The sequence below is a fragment of the Colletotrichum truncatum genome (assembly GCF_014235925.2).
Source record: "Colletotrichum truncatum strain CMES1059 chromosome Unknown Contig_0003, whole genome shotgun sequence".
NCBI classification, from domain to species: Eukaryota; Fungi; Ascomycota; class Sordariomycetes; order Glomerellales; family Glomerellaceae; genus Colletotrichum; species Colletotrichum truncatum.
The window spans coordinates 1051574-1075236 of record NW_027222400.1 but is presented as its reverse complement, the minus strand read 5'-3'; the positions used below and the strand labels follow the sequence as shown (position 1 = coordinate 1075236).

The 23663-nt window shown below is 50.6% G+C and overlaps 9 protein-coding genes across 9 annotated transcripts; 5 read left to right on the top strand and 4 right to left on the bottom strand.

Moving 5' to 3' along the window:
- Nucleotides 1–332: 332 nt before the first annotated feature.
- On the bottom strand, nt 333–1016 carry CTRU02_205172 (uncharacterized protein; the record flags this gene model as incomplete). The annotated part of the gene is made up of 3 exons (XM_036724249.1): nt 333–471; nt 540–812; nt 904–1016. The coding sequence occupies 3 exons, from the start codon at nt 1014–1016 to the stop codon at nt 333–335; spliced, it is 525 nt and encodes a 174-aa protein (XP_036583876.1).
- Nucleotides 1017–1840: 824 nt separating this feature from the next.
- On the top strand, nt 1841–2557 carry CTRU02_205170 (uncharacterized protein; the record flags this gene model as incomplete). Its single annotated transcript, XM_036724250.1, has 4 exons — nt 1841–1959; nt 2012–2174; nt 2231–2340; nt 2398–2557. 4 exons carry the CDS (start codon nt 1841–1843, stop codon nt 2555–2557), a joined length of 552 nt encoding a protein of 183 aa, XP_036583877.1.
- A 661-nt stretch (nt 2558–3218) lies between these two features.
- Nucleotides 3219–3590, bottom strand: CTRU02_205171 (uncharacterized protein; the record flags this gene model as incomplete). Its single annotated transcript, XM_036724251.1, has 1 exon — nt 3219–3590. One exon carries the CDS (start codon nt 3588–3590, stop codon nt 3219–3221), a length of 372 nt encoding a protein of 123 aa, XP_036583878.1.
- A 4579-nt stretch (nt 3591–8169) lies between these two features.
- Nucleotides 8170–8390, bottom strand: CTRU02_205169 (uncharacterized protein; the record flags this gene model as incomplete). The annotated part of the gene is made up of 2 exons (XM_070204512.1): nt 8170–8222; nt 8285–8390. The coding sequence occupies 2 exons, from the start codon at nt 8388–8390 to the stop codon at nt 8170–8172; spliced, it is 159 nt and encodes a 52-aa protein (XP_070061616.1).
- Nucleotides 8391–11678: 3288 nt separating this feature from the next.
- CTRU02_205168 (Tropinone reductase 2) lies at nt 11679–12467 on the top strand (the record flags this gene model as incomplete). Its single annotated transcript, XM_036724253.1, has 1 exon — nt 11679–12467. The coding sequence occupies one exon, from the start codon at nt 11679–11681 to the stop codon at nt 12465–12467; it is 789 nt and encodes a 262-aa protein (XP_036583880.1).
- A 626-nt stretch (nt 12468–13093) lies between these two features.
- On the top strand, nt 13094–14837 carry CTRU02_205167 (tannase and feruloyl esterase; the record flags this gene model as incomplete). Its single annotated transcript, XM_036724254.2, has 2 exons — nt 13094–13502; nt 13579–14837. 2 exons carry the CDS (start codon nt 13094–13096, stop codon nt 14835–14837), a joined length of 1668 nt encoding a protein of 555 aa, XP_036583881.2.
- A 1480-nt stretch (nt 14838–16317) lies between these two features.
- CTRU02_205166 (gata transcription factor) lies at nt 16318–17185 on the top strand (the record flags this gene model as incomplete). The annotated part of the gene is made up of 2 exons (XM_070204511.1): nt 16318–16518; nt 16697–17185. 2 exons carry the CDS (start codon nt 16318–16320, stop codon nt 17183–17185), a joined length of 690 nt encoding a protein of 229 aa, XP_070061615.1.
- A 1477-nt stretch (nt 17186–18662) lies between these two features.
- On the top strand, nt 18663–19127 carry CTRU02_205165 (Bys1 family protein; the record flags this gene model as incomplete). Its single annotated transcript, XM_036724255.1, has 1 exon — nt 18663–19127. The coding sequence occupies one exon, from the start codon at nt 18663–18665 to the stop codon at nt 19125–19127; it is 465 nt and encodes a 154-aa protein (XP_036583882.1).
- A 2395-nt stretch (nt 19128–21522) lies between these two features.
- On the bottom strand, nt 21523–23176 carry CTRU02_205164 (negative acting factor; the record flags this gene model as incomplete). The annotated part of the gene is made up of 2 exons (XM_070204510.1): nt 21523–22458; nt 22484–23176. The coding sequence occupies 2 exons, from the start codon at nt 23174–23176 to the stop codon at nt 21523–21525; spliced, it is 1629 nt and encodes a 542-aa protein (XP_070061614.1).
- Between the last annotated feature and the right edge of the window lie 487 nt (nt 23177–23663).

Here is a 23663-nt window from a genome sequence, read left to right as displayed (position 1 = left end):
ACGATTTAACGACCGGCATCTTATATATATGGGGCGGCGGTATTATACCATAAACCTTTTTGTTTTGGACGGCGTTTTGTATGAAACGGAAATCACTCCAGTGTGGAATGGGTACGGCACCTGGATAAAAACTGTCTTTACGGCATTAGAGAGCGACATAACTTGTTTTATTTTTGCATATTCAGGCTACGAAAAAAAGACACATGTACATATATACGTGTGGCTACCCATGTTACGAAAGACCTATGACCGAATTGAAATATTTTCAAAATCTACATCTTGATGATTCATTAACCGTGACACTGTTGTCTTTTATTTACGCTTTGCTTGTTTCATGTTAAGCTACAAGGAATGTCGGTGGGCGACTGCGTAGTTGAGACGGTGAGGTTGTACAACCTCAGGCTCTCGGAGTGCGGCTCCAACCTCGGGGAACCCTGTGCGTCCTTGAGGACGGTGAAGCTCGCGTTGCCGCTACCATCTTGTTAATACCCCCCCCTTCCTTGATAGTTAGGCATACTGCGGGAGGAGACGGAACTTACTAAGCCTCTGAACAGTTACCTCCGACATACGTCGTCTGGATAACAATGTTCGCGACGAAAGTCTTGGAGTCATCAGACTCACCCGCCACCGACGCGCCACGGATGAGGTGCCACCAGGACTTGTTGCCGGCGGGCGGGAGGAGGGACTGCTTGACGCCCAGGATGGCCGCGGAGCCGGAGAACGTGCGGCCCGCGATGACGAGTTGGCCGTCTGCTGGCCAGAAGTTCGTGAATGACGTTGTTGCTGTTTTGTCTTCCGATATGCGGTAGTATCTGCCTATGCGTTAGATACGCGTAGAACTGGAGACTTGAAAGCGGCTATGGGGGGGCTGGGGTGTGAGGACAGGGGGTTAGGTATCATTACTCTTCGACGAATTTCGTGAAGCCTGCGTCAACGTCTGCGTCGGGCTTGTAAGGTGCCATATCGACCGCGCTGACGACGGTGGCGAGCGCGAAAAGAGCTGTTGTGGCTTTCATGATGACTAGCTAATGTGATTCCCTTCTTCCGAACAATACTGAACTGAACAGTAAAAGAATGTAAACTCTTGGAACAGAAACTGGTAAACTGCTGCTATCAAGTCGTTCGTGAACATGCCTCCATCATCAACCGGGCCTCGGCCTCTTTAAGCACCGTTAACCCACCGTGGTAATCCTCTCTCAAGATACCCTACCACGTAGCGTCCGAACCCATCGGGCGCCCCGGCTCAACCGGTCGGTCCGACAAGGAGGAAGGATAGGCGATCTCGGCACTGGGTTCGCGGGAGGGGCCCTGTAAACTATCATTCCATGTCGGACAGGGAAGACCCCAGCACCAGGCCCGCGGGTTCAGTGTGTATTTTGGGGCAAACTGTAGCTACTGGCTTGTGCGGCCCGTTAGCTCCCTGCTTTTTTAGGAACATACTTTGGCCGTCGTCTAATTGACTTTTCCTGCTATAGCATCTTCTCGCTTTCGGCCGGAAAAAGGGGGGACGGTGAAAAGGAGTCGGGAACCTCGAGGGATTGGGCAGGCATTCAGGGGCGCGGTAAACATTTGGCACTGCGCATCATTTTAACTGCTGTCTTTTACTCGATATGACACCTGTATGAAGGGCTTTGTATGCTAAACGGTCATTGCGGCAACAGCGGGTTGCTGGGACTCCGTAGGGCTGTGACTTTGAATCTATTTTGGCAGCATTACCCATCTATAAATGCCGTCCGGCCCAGTTATGATCGTGGTCGTGTTACCCCGCCATCTGTGCTATCATTAAAGTCACTCTTTCAATTTCGTTCGTTTGCGTTATTCCAGCTGGAGACCGTTTACAATGTATCTCTCGCTTGCTCTCCCTGCTCTTCTCGCCGCGCGTTTTGCGGCGGCAATCGACTTTACCGATTATGACCCCCAGCCTGGCGTTCAGCCCGAGTTCAAGGATTTCCTCAATGCGTAAATCCCCACTCGTGTGGCTTTTCAAAAGATGGAATCTGACGTTTTGTAGCCTGGTCACGCCGGCAGAGGACCCGACCGCCACGACGGCGTACACAGACTTCTTCACCCCTGATGGCATGCAGACAACGTTGAGCATCCACTGCGTTGGCGCCGCAGCCATCACCAAGTGCAAGCAGCGCTTCCTGCCGACTGACGGCAGCATGTCACTGACGGTATGCATTCTTTGGCTTCGCAGACGATGGCTTGGAAAACTAACGGGACTAATCAGCACTTCCCTAACACCACTTTCATCGCGGACAACAACGCTACTGCGACCGTCTACGAGGCTCATGGCCGGATTGAAAATAACTTCAAGGCGGGTAACTGCTCGCAAATCTAGTAAGCCCATGTCACAGATAGGCTGTGGGGATTCAATATCTAATGATTATACTGTAGCTATAAGACGCAGTACACCGTTCTCAAGACCATCAAGTCGGTGGACGCAGCGCCGAATCTGTCGACTAAGGCTGAACACCAGGTGTACTGGTACCATGACTACTGTGTTAACCCTACGGGGGTGCCTTCGGATATTCCGTGCGACAGCCTTAAGGCGTAGATATCCGCAAAATTACAGATAAACAGTTACCATACCATCGCCCGCCCAAAATCAAAACATGGCCATCTTTTCAACATGTTTTCATTCCAAGTTTTTTGAGAGATTGTTACATGAGCTCATGAAATTTGGTTCCAACTATATCTATGCAGTTAACTACATTTCAAAAGTTCATTTACCCACCAGTACTACGACCTAACCTCCAAGCGGTGCGTCCGCAAACCAAGGTCCAGAGCATCAAAGGGATAAAGTAGGGAGGTGGTGATTATTAGTAGACTAAAAATTAGCGGAGCAGATATAGAGGTGGAACCTTTCAGTTGACCACTCCTGCTTCCATTCGAATCATCCAGATTGACCTTGCTTTTGTTCTATGCATAGACCATTAGACGATGCGAACTCACATTTGCAATTTCTTATGCCAATTGCTTCACTTGTAATTGCCCTTTAGGTTTCTTGATCGACATCATAGTCAGGGGCATAAGCCATGGGTCGAACAGTGAAGAGTGAATGACTCTAATTTCAAAGGCAGATATAGATGTGTCCTAACGCTGAAGTCCGGTCCCCTTCTTCCTGGTAATTGGCGCGCGCTCCCTTTCCCTCCGCTGCTTGTGGGCCCCCGCTAGACGCGATGGAGCGCCTAGCGTCAGGTAGTCAAGTCTCTTTTTCAGAGGCCATAGCGATCGACGCTGATAGTGAAAGCCGGAGAGTTGGTAGTTGTCTCAATAACATGCGTCTCAGTGACTCCCGGGCTCAGCGCCTTCGTGACGACGGTGTCGATACCTTGCCCGGAAAGAGTATAGGTGTATGTAACACCACTGTTGGGGGCTTGCAGGTTGCCGAAGATGAAGCTCTCGTGGGTGGCGTTGGTTGGGAAGACTCTGATAAAACCACGGGCGGCGGGAGTGATAATGTAGCTCTGGTCAGGCCAAGTATCCCAGGTGTGAGTGTAGACAATTTCGCGAGCCTTGATCTGAGACGTAGCAGGCGCGGCGGCAGCCAGGGAAAAGAGCACGGGGAGGATGGCGGCTGCGCGCATTTTGAATGTCGGTGACGATCTAAGTTTGGGCTGAGAGATAGACACTTCTTGTGGCTTTCGCTGCTTTTGTTGGCTGGAAACTAGGATGCACTGCCATAGGAGTGAGAACCCAAGGGATTGTCCTGCTGGTTATATATACTTGTCTGTCAACACACAGCAGTATCGATATTCATACCAACCTACCTTGCATGTAACCTAATATAATCACGACTTCCCATCACAAAAGTATCGGGAACATACTGCTGTTGACCTGATCAATGTGGAAATTCCGGGCCTAGACCCCACACATAACCATGAGCTTCTAGTTGGGACCGGCCAATAACGAAGAACGGCCTCCTCCGTCCCCCGTCTCCACTCCGAGAGTAACACGTTATCAGCCCATCGCTCATGATTTCTTGTTCATTAATTCCTTGAACTTTCCTTCTTCACATACTCTTGGCTATTCAATTGCCACTACATTGACACAGGGATGTTGTGCCCTCAGATCAATGCATGCAAGTGAGCCATTGCGGAAGGAGGTATCTAGAGGACGGGGAATGTTGCGTGTAGCACTATATACGAGTCAAATGGTGTCATCCCGCGCGGTACGGCAAAAATATTCGCCATTTCAGTTGAGAACAGTGCATTTGGCTGTCCAGTCTTAAGCTAATTCTATGTTAACCTTGAGTTTAAATAGACGTTGAAAGGAACAGTCGTGAAGGACTAGTCAATTTGTCAAGACCACGCGATGATGATCATCGAAGTCTATTGACTACGTTCAAATCCAAAACCCTAAACCTCTTACTGGTTTTTGTAGGGGGCAACCAGTATAACACTGGGCAGTCAGCAACTAATTTTGACGACCTCATCAGACGGTCGATTGTATAAATCGGGACACAAGACACAAGGAATAACAATAACCCTTGTTACTATGAATTGCATCCTCCAATGTTGCAGCGGAATATATCTTCCACTTTCCTGTTGTGGTACTATATTCCGGCTATAACAGGTTACTTGGCCGAGCTGTCCAAGGAAGTTATACAGTATATGAAAATGTGGAAGCGCGCGCGAGTGAGCCTTGATCAAAGAGGAAATTCCCGCCTATTGCCCTGATTCCTCGCCACCAATCCCATACCCATCCATCTAACCAGTTTCTAGGTAATTCATCATCAGACACAGGATTTGCCATGCAGAGAACACGCAACAGTGCTAACATTTGTGAGTTGACTGGGCACGTTTTCACCGCCATAGAGTGCGACTGGAAGGAATCGGACCATTGTCGTCCTACCTTAGCATTTCAAACCCAGCAATTTTCTTATCTCATCGAGTCCAGCATGGCTAGCACATAACTGTGAGGGGAATCAGCCAGCCAGAGGTTGGTCAAGACTTTCGCAGCCAACCGATAGTCTATATTATAACTACTTGTGTTGTCTATAGTCTGATTATAACTGGTTCTATTAACTATCCGAGGTACAAAGTTGCGGCCAATTCAGCCAGGAAGACATAGGGGTTGATAACGCACCGTCATATATCCCTTTCATGCGGGGTAAAAGTGGGTGTCAAAACTGGGACTGTGTTCCTGTCGCCATTCCAGGGCTTGATGGGATCACCTATGGTTATTCCTTGCTCTGGTCTTGCAATCTAGCAAAACCAACCGTGTTGTCTCTGCTTTTGCAATTGTGACCTGGTCTTTTCTTGAGTTGCATCTGAGTAATTCCAGTGCGCAAACCGTCGCCAGCAAACACGTCGAAGCAATCTATCCACTCATACTTGCCTTTTTCTTATTGAGGCTTGACTCAGATGTGGTGATAGCCACCACTTAGCATCATCACCGCAGCGGTAAACATCCATCAACTTATTCCGAAGCGAGCTTACTGCGTCCAAGGCACTCGACTCGGCTCTTCTTTTTCTTTTGTGTGAATATTCTGGATTGAGGAATCATACTTGGAAGCCCAGCAGTTTTATTGAACTTGACCGGATTCTCGATTTCCGAACAGCATGACCACGACATCGACACTGATGTCACCGCGTCTTCATGCCCAGCGCAGCGATCATCTGCACTCTTCTCAATATAACAAAAGTGTGTGGTTTTATGCCACAGAGGCCACTCAAAGCTGTCCACCGATCTATTCTTGTAGACAGCTTGATTTTGGGCGAACGCGAGCCTACGCACTATGACCGTTCCAAGTGACGAGGCCACAGTATACTTGGCCAGTTGGCCCCATGGAATGATAGACATAGCCTGGACCTTGAAAACATAGAATTCCGATGGATAGGGGATACGCGGAATGATCTCAAAGCACTCAACAGTCCCCCCTGGATGTGCTCAGCTCCATGTCTGAGCGATTCACTCACCAGCCTCCCGCTGGTCGTTATAACTGCATACTGATTCATGGCGTTCTTCATGGCACTTGAATTATCCTTGCTCAAATCCCTCGCGGAATTGATCTGCGCTTCTTATGAAAGTAACCCAGGCCAACTGTCTTGGTTGTTTCCATGCCAGTCCAGCCACCAAATCTCCTCTCCAGAGAGCCATATGTTATTCGTGTCGAAGATCCAGGTTCTCACCGTTTGCGCTCATTATCAATATCTGAAATATTCCAATGAACCCGCCAATTCCTGGCTATTTTCCTGAGTACGCCTTATTGCACGCTTGGAATATGCCTACAAGACAATGTAAGTGGCCGCGGATAGCTTCCCTACGTTCTGTTTCGTTCAGCAGTGCACCATCGTCTGAATTTCATATTCATGGTGACACCTACACTCACCTAAAGCTTTGGAAATACCAAACGATGTCATCGGAAGCGAAGTGTGATATACGCTAAATGATCAGAAACTTTTGCATTGTCCAGTCCCGTTGATGAAGTGGCTGTTCCATATCCAGCACCGCATCGGTTATTAGTCGATGTTCCTGTGGTTCGTGCAGCACTAGTCCAGTTCTAATCGCATTCAAGCCCTCACTCACAATGGAGATTATTTAAGTTTCTATATTTCGATGAAAACAAAAAAAGTTCATCTCTTGCAGATTCACTGCTTTTAGCACTGAAGATGAGTGCTGCATCGGAATAAATACTACACTTCAGGGTGGCATTTTCAGTGGTTCAGTGGCATCCTGACACTGCGCCATAACATCACACAGAAATTCAAAGGATATCCTTGTTGGCCTTTATGATTGTTTGGGAACTGGTATATGACGCTCTGGGGGAAAGCAGTAGGCAGTGCGCAGTTAGCATATCCACGGGTATTTGACTGATAGATGGCATGTTCTGGGTATTCGCTTGTAGAACAGCAGAGCTTTGAAATTCACATGGAACACAATGAAGGTCAAGCTGCGAGTTCATTCAGGTGAGACTTCGGATGTCCTTAACCGCTGGTCGGCCAGTGTTAGGCGACATGCATCCGTGAAAGATACGATCTAGGCAAGTAATAGTCTAACAACCAAACGACTTTTTGCCGGTTTGAAAGGATATTGGCCGTGTTCAAGGTTCACAGTGTTTTAGGCCGTAGTTGACATTTTGTCTTCTTCCGATTGATGTCATAAAAATATTAGGGCTCGGTAAGTGTGTGTTGCATCTCGGTGTTCGGATGAAATGGTTTGCATCACAGCTAAATAACGGTTTCGTTCATGCTACAAAACATTAAAAAGCCACATCTAACACTGGCAAAAAGTGAGACGATTGCTTCGGGCGCGTTACGAAGTCCTTGTGAGATTACCCCGCGGAGATAACTCGAGTCAACATCTTTCCGACGGGAACCAAACCCAAATCCGATTACCAAAGCCCGTTTCCAAGTGTAGGGCAGTTCCGGGAACCGAGTCAATGATTTGTGTGGTACCAAATATAGACATGGCAACAACATGCAGATCCCGGTACGAACTTGGAAGTCTTTTGCGTCCCAAATTCAAACAATTCTTGCTTCAACGTTGCATGGCGAAGCGTCAAGAGCCTCATTGCCACTTGGCTCTCTGCCAGATATAACAAACCACAGCCATATGTCAAGAATTGTCTTGGTGTTTGATGAGATGTAAGAGACCATGTTTTTTACACGCTTTCAGGGATGCCGCCACAAGTAACACCCAGATTTTGAATGAGTTTGAATTCTAGCTTCTCTAAAACTCGCAGAAAAAAGTACAAGTCTAGCAGCACGCGTCGAGGCTTAGCATCCACTGTCGCCTCAGGTGGGGTATCAAATGACGCTTGCTTCTGCTGTTCGATATTACAATGTATTTCATCCACCTCGGCCGTGTCTGATACAGTCTATAAAGCGGGTGATGTGAAGCCACAGGTGGGCGGGGGTAGATGGGGCTATTAAATAGAGAAAGACGGCCCCTTGGTTTAGGATGCATCGCGTGTTGGGCATAGGACATGAGTGCGAGTCTTGCCAAGATGGAGTATTATGGAGGTTCGGTGGCCTGCACCTGAATCATTGAATCGTGCCTGCTTTGCATCTTGGTGGAGAGATAGTAGCTGAGTGTTGGTGTTGAGGTGACTCGGTGTTCGAGAACCCTGGGCGAAGTTGTTAGTTTTCTTTTCCCGTAACGAAACTTGCCATATTCAGTCTTCAAAAGGATGTAACCTACGGCAACCAGGTGCTTTTCTTTTCACCTATTAGCCCAGTAGATGAAGCCCCCAACCCCAAATATGCTGACGGCCGCTGTCGACATCATGTCAGCCCACAACCCACATGACCCCAGACAGAACGCTGTCATAACTCACCAACCGCCAGCGTCTCCAAGACAGTGTGGTCAACGGCTCTCTTCATTATGATGCTCCCGACCTCAACGGCCCCCTCCTGAAGCAATCTCGCATCGATGACGGGCATGGGCGCGGAAGTGTAGAATGTTCAATGAATAGACAAGAAAAGAAAGAGTGGAAAGTGAGGAGACGGGAAGGAACGGCAAGTCGACGATCACCGGGATCAAACAAGTGTGGATGTTTTGACGAGATACCTTTTTAAAAAGAACAAAGCTGGTACGGCAAGGCAGGAACCCGTACCATCATATAATTTTGACCCCAAGAGCCGGGTCCCGCCAACAGGGCCCGGTCTCGTCAATGGGGGGGCCCCCCATCACCTCATGCTGGTCCACCGTTTCTTAGTATGTAACTACGTGGAGAAAGAGAGAGAGAGGGAAAAAAAAAAAAAAAAAAAAAAAAAGAGAACGAAAACACCTGAGGCGGGAAGACCGGGGTGGGTGGCCAAGCAATATGAAGCGCGCGTCTGGGTCACTGTTGGAACCATTCTCAGGCGCGATGGCTTGGGAATGGGCTCATGTCATCTCATTTCGGGTTTCAAAAGCGGGTGTTCTCCAATGCAGCGCCACGTTATCAACGACTGGATTTCCTGGATAAAAGGGAACCACCAACGAGAAAGATTGGTTTACATGGGCGGGCCGTACCCGTTGACTAAGACTTTGGGAGAAGCCCCCTCCCAGGTCGTTTCGGGGCCGTCCTCAAAGCGGGTTGGGCCGACAAGGGACCCGGGACGACGGGGATCGCGGCCACGCACGCAATAAAAGAGGGTGAGCAACTCGACGCGATGGATTTGCGGATCTGCGAACGACTCGGACACATCGTGTCGAGTGATGAATTGACTTGGCAAATGAAGGTGTTTTTGCTGATATAATTTCTACATCTGTTGGGCGTTACTACAGTCCAAACAGAAACTATAATCTCGGACTTTCAGGCCTCCTTTGGGGCCTTCTCTAATTCTTCAATTTTCTCGCTTCTCATATTCCCTTGGAATTACATATTATCACGCCAACATCACGATTCGGCCTCACGGAAAAGAATGAAAAGCGAAACTCGTCCCTTTCTGAGGCGGGAGCACATCACCTTTGTGGGACTCGCCGTTTCAGCCTCCTGAAACAAGGAGGATCTGCGGGAAGAAGGTCGCATGAACCCCCCCCCCCCCCCCCCCCCCCTACCATGGTGTTATGTACTGCGGCCCCGGCATATATCTGCCCACAATCCGACGACACGGAGACATTTATTAGACGATGCAGCTTACACTACCCGGTTTGGATTTTCCCTCACAGGGGAAAAAAAGGGGATTCCAACTCTCCACAGAGCCTATTGTTTAAAAACCGGGAACTGGCAAAACACGTGGAGAGGAGCATGCTCGGGAATTTAATTGTTTTTTTCCCTTCCCTTTTATTCCTTCTTGTCTTTTGCATGTGTAGCCGATGCGACGTCAAAATGTGGCTGCGTGCATCAGACTAGACAATCTCTCACCAAGCTACAGGCCATCATCCATCGTAGGCCAAGACACAATACCACTTGGCGCCCCTTGAGGTGACAGGCCGCGACGTCTTGGCCTCTTTCTTGGCCCTTAACTCATAACCCCCCCCCCCCCCCCCCCCCCCCCCCTCGTGGAAATTTCCACACCGAGACTTTCTCTCATAGAAGCAGCTTGTGTCCGGCTGTCCAAGCTGTCGCATCGGGTCCTTCGGCCGGTAAATGAGAGATCCACCGCGTAAGAGTGCGATTCCAAGGGCCCAAGTTCTGCCAAGGTCATTCTAGATCTGGCCGTGATTTTAAGACGACCCGCGGGAGTCCCCACCGACGGCCTGCCCTGGCTGTCGGAATTCGAGTTACCGTACTTCCACGAGGCGCAGGGTGAAACTGTGGACATGAGCTGCTGCTGTCCGTCCTCGGCATACTTAACAATGCATGTCTTCCCCTATGCTGTCTTATGATGGTCTGCATATCGTGCGCGAGTTTCCTGGTGGGCGAAATTGCAGCTTTGCATTCCTTTATTTACCTACTTATAAGCTTGAATTAAAGCTCTAAAAGTTTAGCTGCTGTAAGAGTTTAATTCTTTCAAGAATGTAGAAAAGGTTTCTGCCAGTCATTGGAACGGGGGTTATCGGTGTTTAGGTAGGCGCAACCACTATAACGCGCTTTGGGCCCGTTCACCACGCGGCCTAGCACGTTTCAATTGGGACGAGGTTTTTTTTTTTTTCTTCTTCTTTTTCTTTTTCTTCTTCTTTTGTGTTCTTTGGTCTGTGTGCGTTTTGCCTTCACAATTCTGTCCTGGACCTGGCGGAGGGTAAACGCATTCACAACTATCCGTCTGTCCAATGCCAAAAGCTACCAGTCAACTTGAAGTCCGTCACGGCCAGCCATAACCAGGCATTCTTGGGGAAAACTGATATCGAGCTCGCTTCAACTCCCACCGGAACTGCTGGACATAACCGACTACGTACGAGTCCCACAAAGTCTCGAGCTAAGACCACGGCTTGAGACGCATGAAGACAGTATTTGGAAGTTCGGGTGGATTGTTTACCCACGCAGCCAAACTCCGTTACTACCTTAGTACACAGTCGTGGCGCTTGTTTCCGCTTGCATGAATCCCACCGGCTGTTAACAGGGTGACTCTGCGAGGACCAAATACGAGTTCGCACTCACGGCCGTCTGTATTCTCCGAGGAAGAAAGCCGCTTTGGTTGGCAAACACCGTCCGCCGACTCAAGTAAGACTGTGTCGGTCCTAGTAGGCGATGCAAAGGCCTGGATATACCAATGTTTAACTGCTGTCAAGTTCATAACGCTTTCAATTCAAATTAGGAAAAATGAAGACTCCTCATCGAAACTTGTTAGTCTCATTATACATTGTATACAGCCTTTACTCTAAACGCATCTCATTTCTATAGACTGGGACTTGGGCGTCTAGGCTACCATAGTTGCCGTCTTTACAGGTCGCTGATACGCGTGCATCGTCGATCTTAATAAAACGTATTTGTGTGAGGTGGTTGAAATGTCGAGTAGTGGACTCAGACCTTGGTGTTCTGCCGTAGCAACACATTTTGAAAGTCCGCTGAAAGTCCGCAAACGCTCCCCACAATCTACACGATTCCGCCATTCAAGAGTTTGACGGACTACCATTTATCAAAAGGCTTACAAATCGACTTGTAGTCCCTAAAGTAGGCGCGAAAACGTCTAGCAATAGTCAATATTGTTCGAATGGTGCAATTCAACTCCACCACACTCCGCACAACTCTAGCAAGTCCGCAGAAAAATGGGAACTATCCTGAGTATTAATTCTATTTTAACTTATTAAACTTCTGTCTCTGTCATGGAAGAATCTTCACTGTACTTTATTATTTTGGCATCATGACCTTCAACTTCACAAACAAGCTAGCTGGCAAATCTGTTGTCATTGTGGGAGGCACTTCTGGCGTCGGATTCGCTGTTGCCGAAGGATGTATCGAGTTTGGAGCTTCCGTCGTCCTTGTTGGTCGAACGAAAATCAAAGTCGAAGAAGCGGTTCAAAGACTCGGCGCGACATATCCCAACGCCAGTGAGCGGGTCAGAGGTTACGCATGTGACATCTCGAGCAAAACTGCCGAGGACGACATCACCAACCTTTTCGAATTCGTCACCGCAGCCAGAAAAACCGTCGTTGATCACGTCATCAGTACAGCTGGTGGCCTACCGAACACCCTGACATTGACCGACGTAACTTCCGATGATCTTGTCGCTTTCAGTAGATACCACTTCATCGGTGATACCATGCTGGCCAAAATCGCAAGCAAATATCTCGACCCAGCACACACTTCGTCAATCACCTTCACTGGCGGTGCAGGGACTTTCAAGCCACCACCTGGATGGAGCGTCTGGGCTAGCATTGGTGGCGCAAAGGACGCATTGACGAGAGGTCTGGCTATCAGCTTGGCTCCTATCCGAGTAAATCTTGTCTCGCTAGGGGCCATCAGAACGGAGCTCTTTGATCAAGCAGCAGCAAATTGGGGCAAAGAAGCACTGGAAGCTTCGAAGGATGCTTCCATCCTTGGCGTGATAGGAGACCCGAGAGACGTTGCAGAATCCTATTTGGGGATTATTAAGAACCATTTTCAGACCGGGACAATTACTCTTGCAGAGGGTGGCACTCTTCTCAAGTAGCTGAAGGCCAACTGAACCAGTTGAGTCACTATCTTAGGACATCCTACACTGGTAAAAAAAAAAAAAAAAAAAAAAAAAAACGGCGAAATCAGAAACAGTTTTCATCAACATGGTACATGCCAAGTCAACGTTGTTGACGTGGTCTCGCAGCTTCCGCGTGCAAACTACTACTGTAGATCTCGCGCCGGCAGACGCTATTGCAAAAAAAGTGATCGTGTGGGGTAAAACACCAGCCATCGGCATGGCCCGCATTGCCAGCACATCTCTGCACCTTTCTACTATATTGCTGTTTAAAAGTGCTTCCGTTTGGATTTACTTTTTTTTCCCTTCTTTCTCTTGTCAGAATATCCGGCTGGTAGTCATAAACGTCAATATACCAGCGGGTTCTTTTACTTTCCCGAATCCCCGTTAAGTCTGATGTTTCGTTACATCTCAAGCCGAATCCGTGTCGCAGAGCCGAGGTGTCTGAGCACACTAACCTTTGCGGGGACTTGGTATCTCGCACCTCCGAAAAGACGCCTGCATTGAGTGAGACGAAATATTAGTTGACGGCATTATTTGAGCCTCAGAAAAGTCAAGGAACCCCCGAAGGCGTTCCTACGGCTCGACGACATCCCTCACCAAAAATGAAGGGTCTCTCGACTTTGTTCACGGCGGTGCAGTTGTCAAGCTGGACGTCCCCCGTCCGCGGCGCGACAACAGAGGCTTCAAACCGCTGCTCACCGGAAACGTTCCGCTTCCCCACGCTCGAGGGCGCTGATTTTGCCGGCTTGTCTGCGATACCCGTCACGGACCTCGAGTTCAAAGCCGTGACACCAGAGGGGCGCGCAGCCATCCCGAGTTCGGGCATCACCTTTTGCAACGTCACGGTCAAGTACGTTCACATAGGTTATGACGACCTGACGCAGGTACAGATCTGGTTGCCGTCGGCCGAGCGGTGGAATGGACGGTTCGTGGGCGTTGGCGGAGGCGGCTACTCAGCCGGGCAGTTTGGAAGTGAAAAGGTCGTGGCGACGTTGGCGATGGGGTATGCAAGTATGTAGCCCCCTTTGTCTTACCTGCCCGCACGTGGCGAATGTGATTGGTATCGGCAGGCTGACTGGGAGGATAGCTAGTTCAACGGATGCTGGCCATGACCATACGACATGGGAGAAAGCGTCGTGGGCGTTGAAGCGGGATGGTTCTGTCAACGAGAGGTTGCTGACAAACTATGCTCATGTTTCGGTGCACGATATGACGGTCATTGCCAAGGGGGTCGTCGAGCAATATTACGGCCAGGCTCCCGAGTATTCTTATTGGGATGGCTGTTCGACAGGCGGGAGACAGGGTATTATTGAAGCACAGCGGTACCCGGCCGACTATGACGGAATCCTCTCCGGAGCGCCAGCTGTCAATCAGCCAAGCCTAATCATCAGCACGTACTGGCCGCAGTTTGTCATGAACCAGAAGGGCGTGTACCCGCACATTTGCGAGATGATTTTCATGACGGTGTTCGCGGTTGAAGCATGCGACGAGCTCGACGGAGTCAAGGACAACATCATCGCGAACCCGGACAAGTGCTCCTTCGACCCTGCGAGCGTCGTTGGGAGGGAGCTGGATTGCGGAGACAAAACCATGAAGATGTCGGCGGCGACGGCCGAAATCGCGAAGGAGATATGGAAGGGTCCCCACAATGCCGAAGGCACGCCGCTCTGGCTTCCAAAGGGGTATCCAATAGGGGCCCCATTTACTGGGCGGTTCGGTCTGGGGAATGTCAACTGCAGCTTGCCAGATCAACCTTGCACCGGACACCCGTTCCTGATGTCGGTGGAGTGGATCCGCAACCTCGTGCACAAGGACCCTGATTATGACGTGAAGGGGATGCGGCTCGCCGATCTGGAGGCGGCTTTCACTCAAAGCCGGCAAGAGTACGACGGACTCATCGGAGCGAACGATCCAGACCTGTCTGAATTCAAAAGACTTGGGAAAAAGATGATTAGCTGGCACGGCCTGGCCGACGAATGTGTAACGATGCGGACGTCGAGAGATTATTATGACCAGGTGTTGAGGAGAGACGGAGATGCTCCGAAATACTATCGCCACTTTGAGGCGCCTGGGGTGTACCACTGCTATGGATTGAACGGAACATTTTATCCGCTAAAGGGGCTCGAGGCGCTACGAGCGTGGGTTGAGGAGGGGTTGTTCCCCGAGACGCTAGATGGGTATAAGCTTAGTGGAGGAAACGACAGCGAGGCCTCGACAAGGCCGTTGTGTGCGTACCCTGCAGAGGTGAAATTCAAAGGTGGCGATCCGGATAGAAGAGAGTCGTGGTGTTGCGAGGAGGAAGCGGAAGGGTCGTGCAGTAGTACATGGGGGCGGGATGAGCTGTAGGGATTGGTGGACGTGGAAAGGAGGCTAGCAGGGGAGTGTCTTGGATTTGCTCTAATGTCAAATTTCTTCTTTTCGTTTGTTAAATATCAACGGCAGGTTGTGCTGCCAAAATAATATACAGGAATCAACCAAAATTCAAGGTAGGAAACAGCAGAAAAGGATGGTGCCTCTTGACCTACTGACGGAATTGACGAACCACAGGCCTCGATTGGAGAGAACCAAGGTTGAAAGCGTCAAGTGGGTCTTGCTTCCCGGAATTTGCTCCGTCAAGATGGGAAAGTGCATCCCGGGGGGAAGAGAGGTAAAGGCCAATGAAAATGGCATTTGCGAGGGGGGGAGTGGGGGCCATTACCTTATCTTGGGGGCGAACGCATGATCCCTCTTGTCATCCTTTGTGTCAGTGGAGCTTTAGGTAAGCTTGTATGAAGCACTGCGCACTTGCAGAAAAAAAAAAAAAAAAGTGACAATAAGGGAGCTTTTATCCCTTCTGAAGCTTCTGAAGGTCACCAAATGCTTCTGATTGGCGGAAGACCCGCATAAAATCGATATGGACCTGTACGCTCCCGTTGCTGGTGTCGCCACCACCACTACCGTCGGCACCTTCCTTGAATCCACGAGAGGGGTCGAGGATACCAAAAAGGGAGGGTTTTTCAGGGTCCAGAACCACCCCGCTGCTTCCGGTTCTCTGCTGATATCTGCATTCCTTCATTTTCTCCATTTTCCCATGTTTGGCCCCTCACTTTTCGTCGCCTTTCTGGCCCCTGCGCCTGCCGCTTCTTTTTGCTGTGCTATGCAGTACGTGTAGTTTAGTGCAGTGCTAGTGTAGGGTACTTGCTCTTTTGCTTTGTGCACCCATGCGGAAGCACCTGACTGCTGTGCCGTATTGGCATTCATTGGGTCCTTCGCTTCCTCGCTGACCAAACACTTTCCCATGTTCAGGGGCCACCCCCCTACATGCAAATTCAACAGACAGGAAGTCGCCCCCCGCTCCTCTTTCCTGCTTCTGCTGCACAGAGTCAGGCAACGGCAACTGCCCGTTTAAAAACGCTGGCATATACTGTTCGGTTGAGATTGCTCTCCCAAAATCTCGATCTCGATCACTGCTCTCTTGTCCGAAGATCGAACACCAAACATAATCATCCACACACCATTCGCCCGTTTCCACCCTGGTCCCCCCGTGTCGTGCCTGTACAGCATCGCATTCATCGCCGAGCCGCTGCCGTATTCATTCTATTGGCGCTGCCATTGGCGTCGTCACTGTCGCTTCACTTTCGCTGGCCTGTTGCTGCCGCCGCCGTCGCCCGCTTTATCGCGCTCGCGGTCGCAACCGAGCCATCCTGGGCAAAAGGCCCTGCCAAATTCCACTTTCCCATCGGTTTCGTTATCGAATTCCATCAAAATTCTGTCCCAGCCATTCTCCGTACGGCCTCCCGTACGTAGCTTGTGTCTTCGACCGGCTTGTGGGCCACCGGTTCGCTTGATGCCTTCCGGCCCCCAAAGTTCACGATCCGCCTCCCCCTCGCGGTCCGTGTCGTCGCACGCCGCCGCACTAGATGCTGTCAACCACCCACTGTCAGCCTCTGACACGGACGGTCATCACAGCAGTGATGGCCAGCTTGATCACGATATGCCTGCGCAGCTGTCGCTGAATCATTTGAAGCAAGGCGAAAGCCATCAACGGGTTCGTTTTTTTTTTCTTTCCTTTCCCTCGCCCGCGCCAACAATTACAACATCATCCATCTTCTTATCATCCTTATCATTCTCCCCCATCTGCCCCACATCACCCACCCAGTAACCAGCCACTCCTCTCTCGGGGCAACTAGTTGATAATAATACTGACAATGATCTCTGTTATACAGATTCGCCACGGCGCAACTCAACTGCTGCGCTTGACTGAGAAGTTCCCTGGTTACAATGGGTCTGGTTTGGATGGCGGTTATGAGACTGCCAACGACCAGGCACTGCCCAGCGATAGCGACATCCGCGCCATGACAAGGTTATCCCACGGCATCGCCCGCGACATCAGCCAGATTAGAGCCCTACGTAAGGAAGATCCAAGCTATCACAAGCGAAGAGCTAGCGAACTGCTGCACAATGCCATGGGCCCGCCGTCGGTGAGCCGCACGAGGGTCGTGCCTGACTGTGTCAGCACCGCCGGACGCGGTAAAACCCACCGCCAGGTTGAGTTCTCCTGCCACAAATGCCATCGCGTCGACACCCCCGAATGGCGGCCGGGCCCTGATGGACCTAGCACTCTCTGCAATGTGTGCGGCCTGGTGTACGCCAAGCGGGAGCGAAAGAAGGAAGAGTCGACGATGCCCACTTTTGGGTCCCCCAGTTTCTCTTGATGCCTGCGACTCAGCTAGCCCCCAGGGGGAGGGGCGACGCCGAATCGAGGGGCTTTGTTTTACATACACCGCGGCTGAGGTAATGGCTGCGATAGGTTTCTTGGATGAATAATGGGTTCGGAGTACAGAATGCCAACGCGAAAAGTACGATGGAAGGGCGCCAGCGGATCACTGGATCACTGAGACTATTATATTTGGAGTCATCAATTGGCTGGCGCATTGGGACGACGGATCACGAATATACCCGGTTAGAGCTCGATCCAATACTTTTTTCTCTATTATCTTTTAAATTTGGTCTTTTCCCCCTCCATTCCGGTAAATATTACGTGAGGTGTGGTACGATTATCAGGTGGCAGCTCTGTTTGCCCAGAAATGAACAATAGCCCAAACCCCGCGTAGGCCAACAGTTCTTGTGAAAGCAAGGGGCAAATGCTAACCCCCCCAGCACATGGTAGACACCCACGCACACACACACACAATCGATCGAAGCAAGGGAAGTGTCCAATGTCTGACATCTGACGTCACAGACTGCAGTATAGCAATCTCCCGCATCCAGCTGAAAGATGCTATTTTGGATTTCGACAAAGCAGAATGCCTATCCCGCCCGACGCTAGACCTGCTCGCCCCCTCACCTCCACAGCGCCTCAGCTGCCATTAATGTGTAGTGCAGTACATGCTGCCCCCATTTCTTCCGCCGCCGCCGCCGCCTATCGGAATGGGCAGACGGGTAAGCAGGGAAGCACAGATACCTCCGAGGGCCGCGCCGAATATGCGGGGAAATAGCCTGGGCATACGGCAGATCAGGTCCCTTCCCCCCCCCCCCCCCCCCCCTCCTTCCCCCGCCATATTTGCATGTCAGCCCATTCCTTGGGCCACTCCAGAAAAGTGAACTCCATCGACGAAGACACCAATGGCAAACGGCCGTGGATAGGCAGTGTTGCATGCAGCTAGCTCGCCTGGAGGATCTCCCGTCGAGAAACCTCGTATTTCCTTCCCCCATGACCCGTTCTCAACGGGGTGATCTTACACCGTTCATCTTTCAATCTATTAAGCGTTCGTGTTCAGCCCGGATATCGTGGCATTATGTGGGCTTCTTGTCTCTAGCTTCGGAGCATTTGACAGGATGATCCTCAGGATGAAGAGCCAAAAATTCGGGATGTTTGCCTGCTTGGCATGTCGGTCAATATTTTTGTGGACAAACCATCACGAAGGATGTGATCGGCACCTCGTATTCTGGGAAGTCTTGGGGCCTAGCATCGCCCGATGGGCGTTCTTCCGAGGAGTCCCGTAACATGTCATTGCGATGTGATGTTAATGTTTGCTGTGTTTGAGATGGGTATAAAAAGTCGTGAGGACGACGTTCCAAAGTTGTCCTACATCAGCACCATCAACAACACACTCGGTTCTTTACAGACAATCTATAAAAACAAACAAATTAAGCCTTCTTCAGCTTAAAAACCTAAAACCAAGAATCAAAATGCAGCTCAAGACACTCATCCCCGTCCTCGCAGCCGCGACCCCCATCGCCGCCCTCGGCAAGGCAACAGTCGTCAACAACTGCGCCTACGAGGTCTCCCTCTGGTCCGTCGGCAGCGGCGTCGCCTCCGCGGGACAGCTCGCGGCGGGCGGCGGCGCCTACTCGGAGACGTTCTACCGCGACCCCGTCACCGGCGGCAAGGCGCTCAAGATCACTCTCGCGCGCGACGGCCTCTTCACCGGCGCCGCGCAGCTCAACTTTGCTTACAACCTCGACGGCGGCCAGGTCTGGTACGACCTGAGCACCGTCTTCGGCGACGCCTTCCGCGGGGCCAAGCTCGTCGTCGCCAGCAGGCAGACGACGTGCCCTGCCATTGTGTGGCCTCAGGGCGTCAGCCCCGGAGGCAGTCAGGTCAAGGTGTGCACGTCGGAGCAGGATGTCGTGTTGACTCTTTGCTCCCCTTAGATTTGGGGGGTGGAAATTTAAATTACCATAAGTAATATATCAATAATGTTTGTTGTTTTACTGGAGCCCGGGTTTGTGCTGGTAACTATTGTTGAAAAGTGATGTTGATGGCTGTTGCGGCAGTTTCGGCCTAGACTTATAACTTAAATTCTCCTGAGTGCGGCGGCCGGGTGGAAAGGCCGCGGTCCGGATGATTCGGGTTAGGCTTGCTGTACGTGAGGTCGATGTGTTGTCCGCGGCTATTTTAGTATAGGATGATGAGATGGGTAAAGGCCAATCTTATTACCCATCGAGTGCCGTCTTCGAAAGAGCAAAGGCTCGGTATTATTTAAGTTTCCTTCAAAAGCGTTAGTAGACGGATTCCAGCCCTCATAATAAGGCAGCGCAAGCTGGCTGTTTATCCGCACACGGGATGCTTTGTAGGCTTACAGTGCCCCGCAGACCCCAATCAGCAGTCATGGATATTACGCACTACTATGGTGTTCTTATTGCAGAAAAATGCGGTTAGTCCTCGCATAGGAGTTATTGATAGTTAACATGAGAATCAACGGAATAAAGTTGTACAAGGTTTCACACAGGAAGGCGAGCAAGTGAATGAGGTCCTCACACTCTTCGAATGAGCTACCATCATTCATGATTGATATGATAGACAAGAGACATGTCCTGTTCTGCGTCACGCAAAAGATATTTGGGCTAGTTAATTTTTGGTAAAACAGACATACTAGCATAATGGGCAGAGTCAACAGGTGAATGTGTATCTACTGTGTGGGACAAGGAGTACGAGGGAGCTCGCCCAAAAGTTATTAAAAGACATTCTATCTATAGCAGATAGAATCGGAGCCCATGCCTATGGTTATTGTGGTCTTTATCAATATGCATAACCTAGAGATCAACAACAGGTAAAGGCGGTTAGACTACTAAAAGTTGAGCTTTGTGGAAAAAGGCTTTGCTTCTATTCTGTGTTGGTCCGGTGTCCAGTAAGCTATGAGACTACTTTCTCCGAAATTTGCCTAAATCGAATGTGCCTTACAAAACGGCAGAGTTAATAACCGCCTGTGCAAAGTTCATCGGTGCGTCTATTAAAGTATAATCTGCCTGCTTCGCATAATCTAAGGTTTGGCCACGACCCTGATCCAGGGGCACACCCGAGTTGGCAAATTTTGTCAAATTGGAACAGCAACACTATCCAGTACAGCAGTAATTTTCCAGATCTCGAGGACTTCCAGATCGACTTTGGCTGCAATATCTACGAGCTGACCCTCAATTAAGCGGCTACATATGGCTATGAGCGTTGTGCCTACCTGCCAAAGTGGGGATTTCGTGACTGTACCTAGCCTGGGCTCAGTACCGGGGTGGCCTGACAGTAAGACATGTTTTTGGTTCATCTGGAATGTCGCCAGAAAGGCAAATTCAGAGGGACACCACTAAGCCCTGTACACTATTGAAGACTTTGGCCGAAATGGGAGGGGGTGTAGCACAGGAAACGTGTCGCCCGCCTCATTGACTTGATCCCAGCCTGCCACATTTTCCGTTCTCGCGGGGGGGGGGGGAACGCCTTGTTCCAGCTGATTGGTGTTCGCTTCAATCCGCAAAGGAGATGTGGAGGCGCAGATGTTTAAACCGGACGTTACCCTCCGTGAAAAACACATGGGCAGTGGACGAATGGGCAGTGGAATTCACAACGTTTGATTACGGGCAAGGATACCGATACTATGGTTGAAGCCGCACTCAACTACTACGCCTATATTGGTGAACTCCGTTTGAAGTCGCGCAGATGTTGAACTCTAAATTGCGCCAGCGCCCTGCAACAAACGAATGGCCGAAACGCAGGATGACTCCAGCGCTGTTGGGATGAAACTGTAACCACCAGGTTTGAAAACCTAGCCCAACTTGGCTTAGGCATTACAGAATCTTTATCGCCGATATGAGACATTTGTATGCGTTATTATTGCAGTTACTGCCACAACCAGCCCGATCCAGCAATACAGCTGTGCTCAGACATGAGCTCTGAACCCGGAGTCTGCCCCCTACCAATAGGCATGCGGAGCAGTAAGACCATGTTGATCGGGAACGTGCGTGCCCTTGATCAATGATTGGCGAGGGCACAACACAGAAGCCTGGAAGACACCATTAACAGTCCAACGGCGAGGGAAGCTTTGTGGAACAATAGGAGAAAGGGAGAGAGAATGTTGAGTCGTCAATCATATCTTCCTGGTACCAAGAAACTCGTCTCTAAATCATGAAAAAATAGCTGTGTAAACACCCAACTCCGAGATTTATAAGCTCACATTAGCCGTCATCTCAGCGCCAATTAGCCCCATTGCTGAGCCGTATCCCCATCTACTGTACATCCGTTTACGAAAGCCACGCACAACTGAAACAACATGTTTGAGCGTTACAACTCGTTGATGAAGTAGCGCGCCAGATTTATACCAGATACGTCGGCGATGTACCGGAGACGGCCCCTTAGGTACCGTCTTTGCCGCGGGGTAGCGTACTCGCTCTTCATGGCCATCGCGAGCGGCCACATGACAATCAGGCCAGCCTCTCCCTTTAACGGATCGTCGGGCTTCGTGGTGCCGCAGGGGAACTGGGACACCACAACGCCGTAGCCGTTCCAACTGCAGAAATAAGGAACTGCCGAGACTATGTCTTGGATGCGGACGCTCGCCACTCGTACTAGCTCATCGTACTCATCGTCGTCCAGGCCTTCGTGCCCGGCTGCTTCGAGCCACGCAACAGCGCGCATGAGCGTCGTGATGAGATTCAAATGAGAGCTCCACGTGACCAGATGCAGCACAGCCATTGGTAGGTTGAAGAACTTGTACACCGGCCCATCGAATGTAGGCTCAGTGTCGAGCTCCTCGTCGCTCCTGTCAAACACCCATTCCGCAGTCTCGACTTTGAACGCGGGGTTTGCGTTGTGGAGCTTGCTGAATTCGCTTTCCAGCCTACGGGCCTTTTCGAGCAGCTCCACCATCTTCTCGACGGCTTGGGGACTTGGGCTGCTGGCCTTGGCAAGGATGATATCAACGGCTTGCTGAAGCTTGCTGCTGAGAAGACTAATATCGAGCGTGGCCCGATTGTTCTGATTGACTGCATCATTGTAGAGGAGCCACGTGTAGCTGGAAATCTCGGGGTCTTTGAAAAGGTTCTGAAGTGTCAGGCATTGATTGCGCGTCATGGAGAACAACTCTTTTCCTTCGGTCGTCTCGAAGATTTGATCACCTCGCATCAGCACAATCTTGGCCGCGCCCTTCACATGGCTTATGTACTCCTTCACTGAGTCCTTGGACATCAAAGTCTGTTCAGGCATCAGTATAAGCGCGAATCTCGCTGTCGGTGTGGTCACTTACCTCGTATAGAGCCAGCATCAGTACAGCGCCCAAGGTTTGGTCACTCTTCATCTCTTTCGGGTCCGCGAGAGCTTGACCCACTGCCCTCAGCGCTTTTAGATGGTGCTCTTGGGCTCGAATCAATGCAGGGCCTCTGGACCCTTTGGATTGTCTCATGGCCAAGGTGACCATTGATGTAGCCTTGAAAGCCTGCGAGAGGCATACCGAAACTGTGCCGCTGCCTAGAAACCTTGGTAGAAAAGAGTAGTGTCCTCTTGCAGTGGCTGTCAAGGGCACATTGACGTATTCGGACAGAAACAAGCACGAAGCTTGCTCGTCGAGTGAGTCCATAAGGCCTCCCGGGACCCGTTCCAACACGCTCACGAGGTCGCCTTCCTTATCGCCGAGCCTGAAAGATGGTGATGACCCCCGTCTGGGAGTAATTGCCGACGTATCCAGGCAACAATCACCTTCTGGGCTGGTTTTGAGCGGTATGGACGGGTCTACGGCATTCGTGCTGTCTGAACTGCCCGCCCTCATCTTCTTAAGCTTCTCGGGGGAGAGTTTCCCTTGGTCACGCACAACGGCTCCGTAGCCGGGACAGTGTCGCTTCGATTTGGTGCATCGCAGGCAGAACGGCTTCCCTTCATCGCACTTGACCTTCCTTATCCTGCACAACTTGCATCCGCCCGAGGGCTTGCCGGTGTAAACCATGATTGTGATATTTTTCCGTGAATTGTCTGACGGAAATGCGGGGTGTGCTGTGTTTGACGGAGACAAAAAATAAATAAGATGTAATTCAGAATGACGGATGGCACCAGACTATGGACCGATTACTTGAAGAGATTCAAAGGCCAGACCCTGTCACCCCGTAGCTGACTCAAGCAAGCTTTCGAGCTTGTCGATTTTGGGGGTTAGGCGAGATATAAAAGGGTCAATAGTTGGCGGAAGATGACATGACATGCGTCACACGGGCCAAGCCCTGGTTTAAGTGGTCATCCTATTATGCACGGCATCCTGGCTGGACGCAAGTGGTGGTTGAACCAGATGTCTGTATCCTTTCTGGCTGCGCTCTGCTGTCGCAGGGGAGTTCTCCTACATGGCGGGTAGCATCCTTCCCGCTGGCTCGAGCACATGTTTCCGAATGTGTCGACATGCGCATGACTATCCCGGTCCGCTACCTCGCGCTACGTCCGTCCAA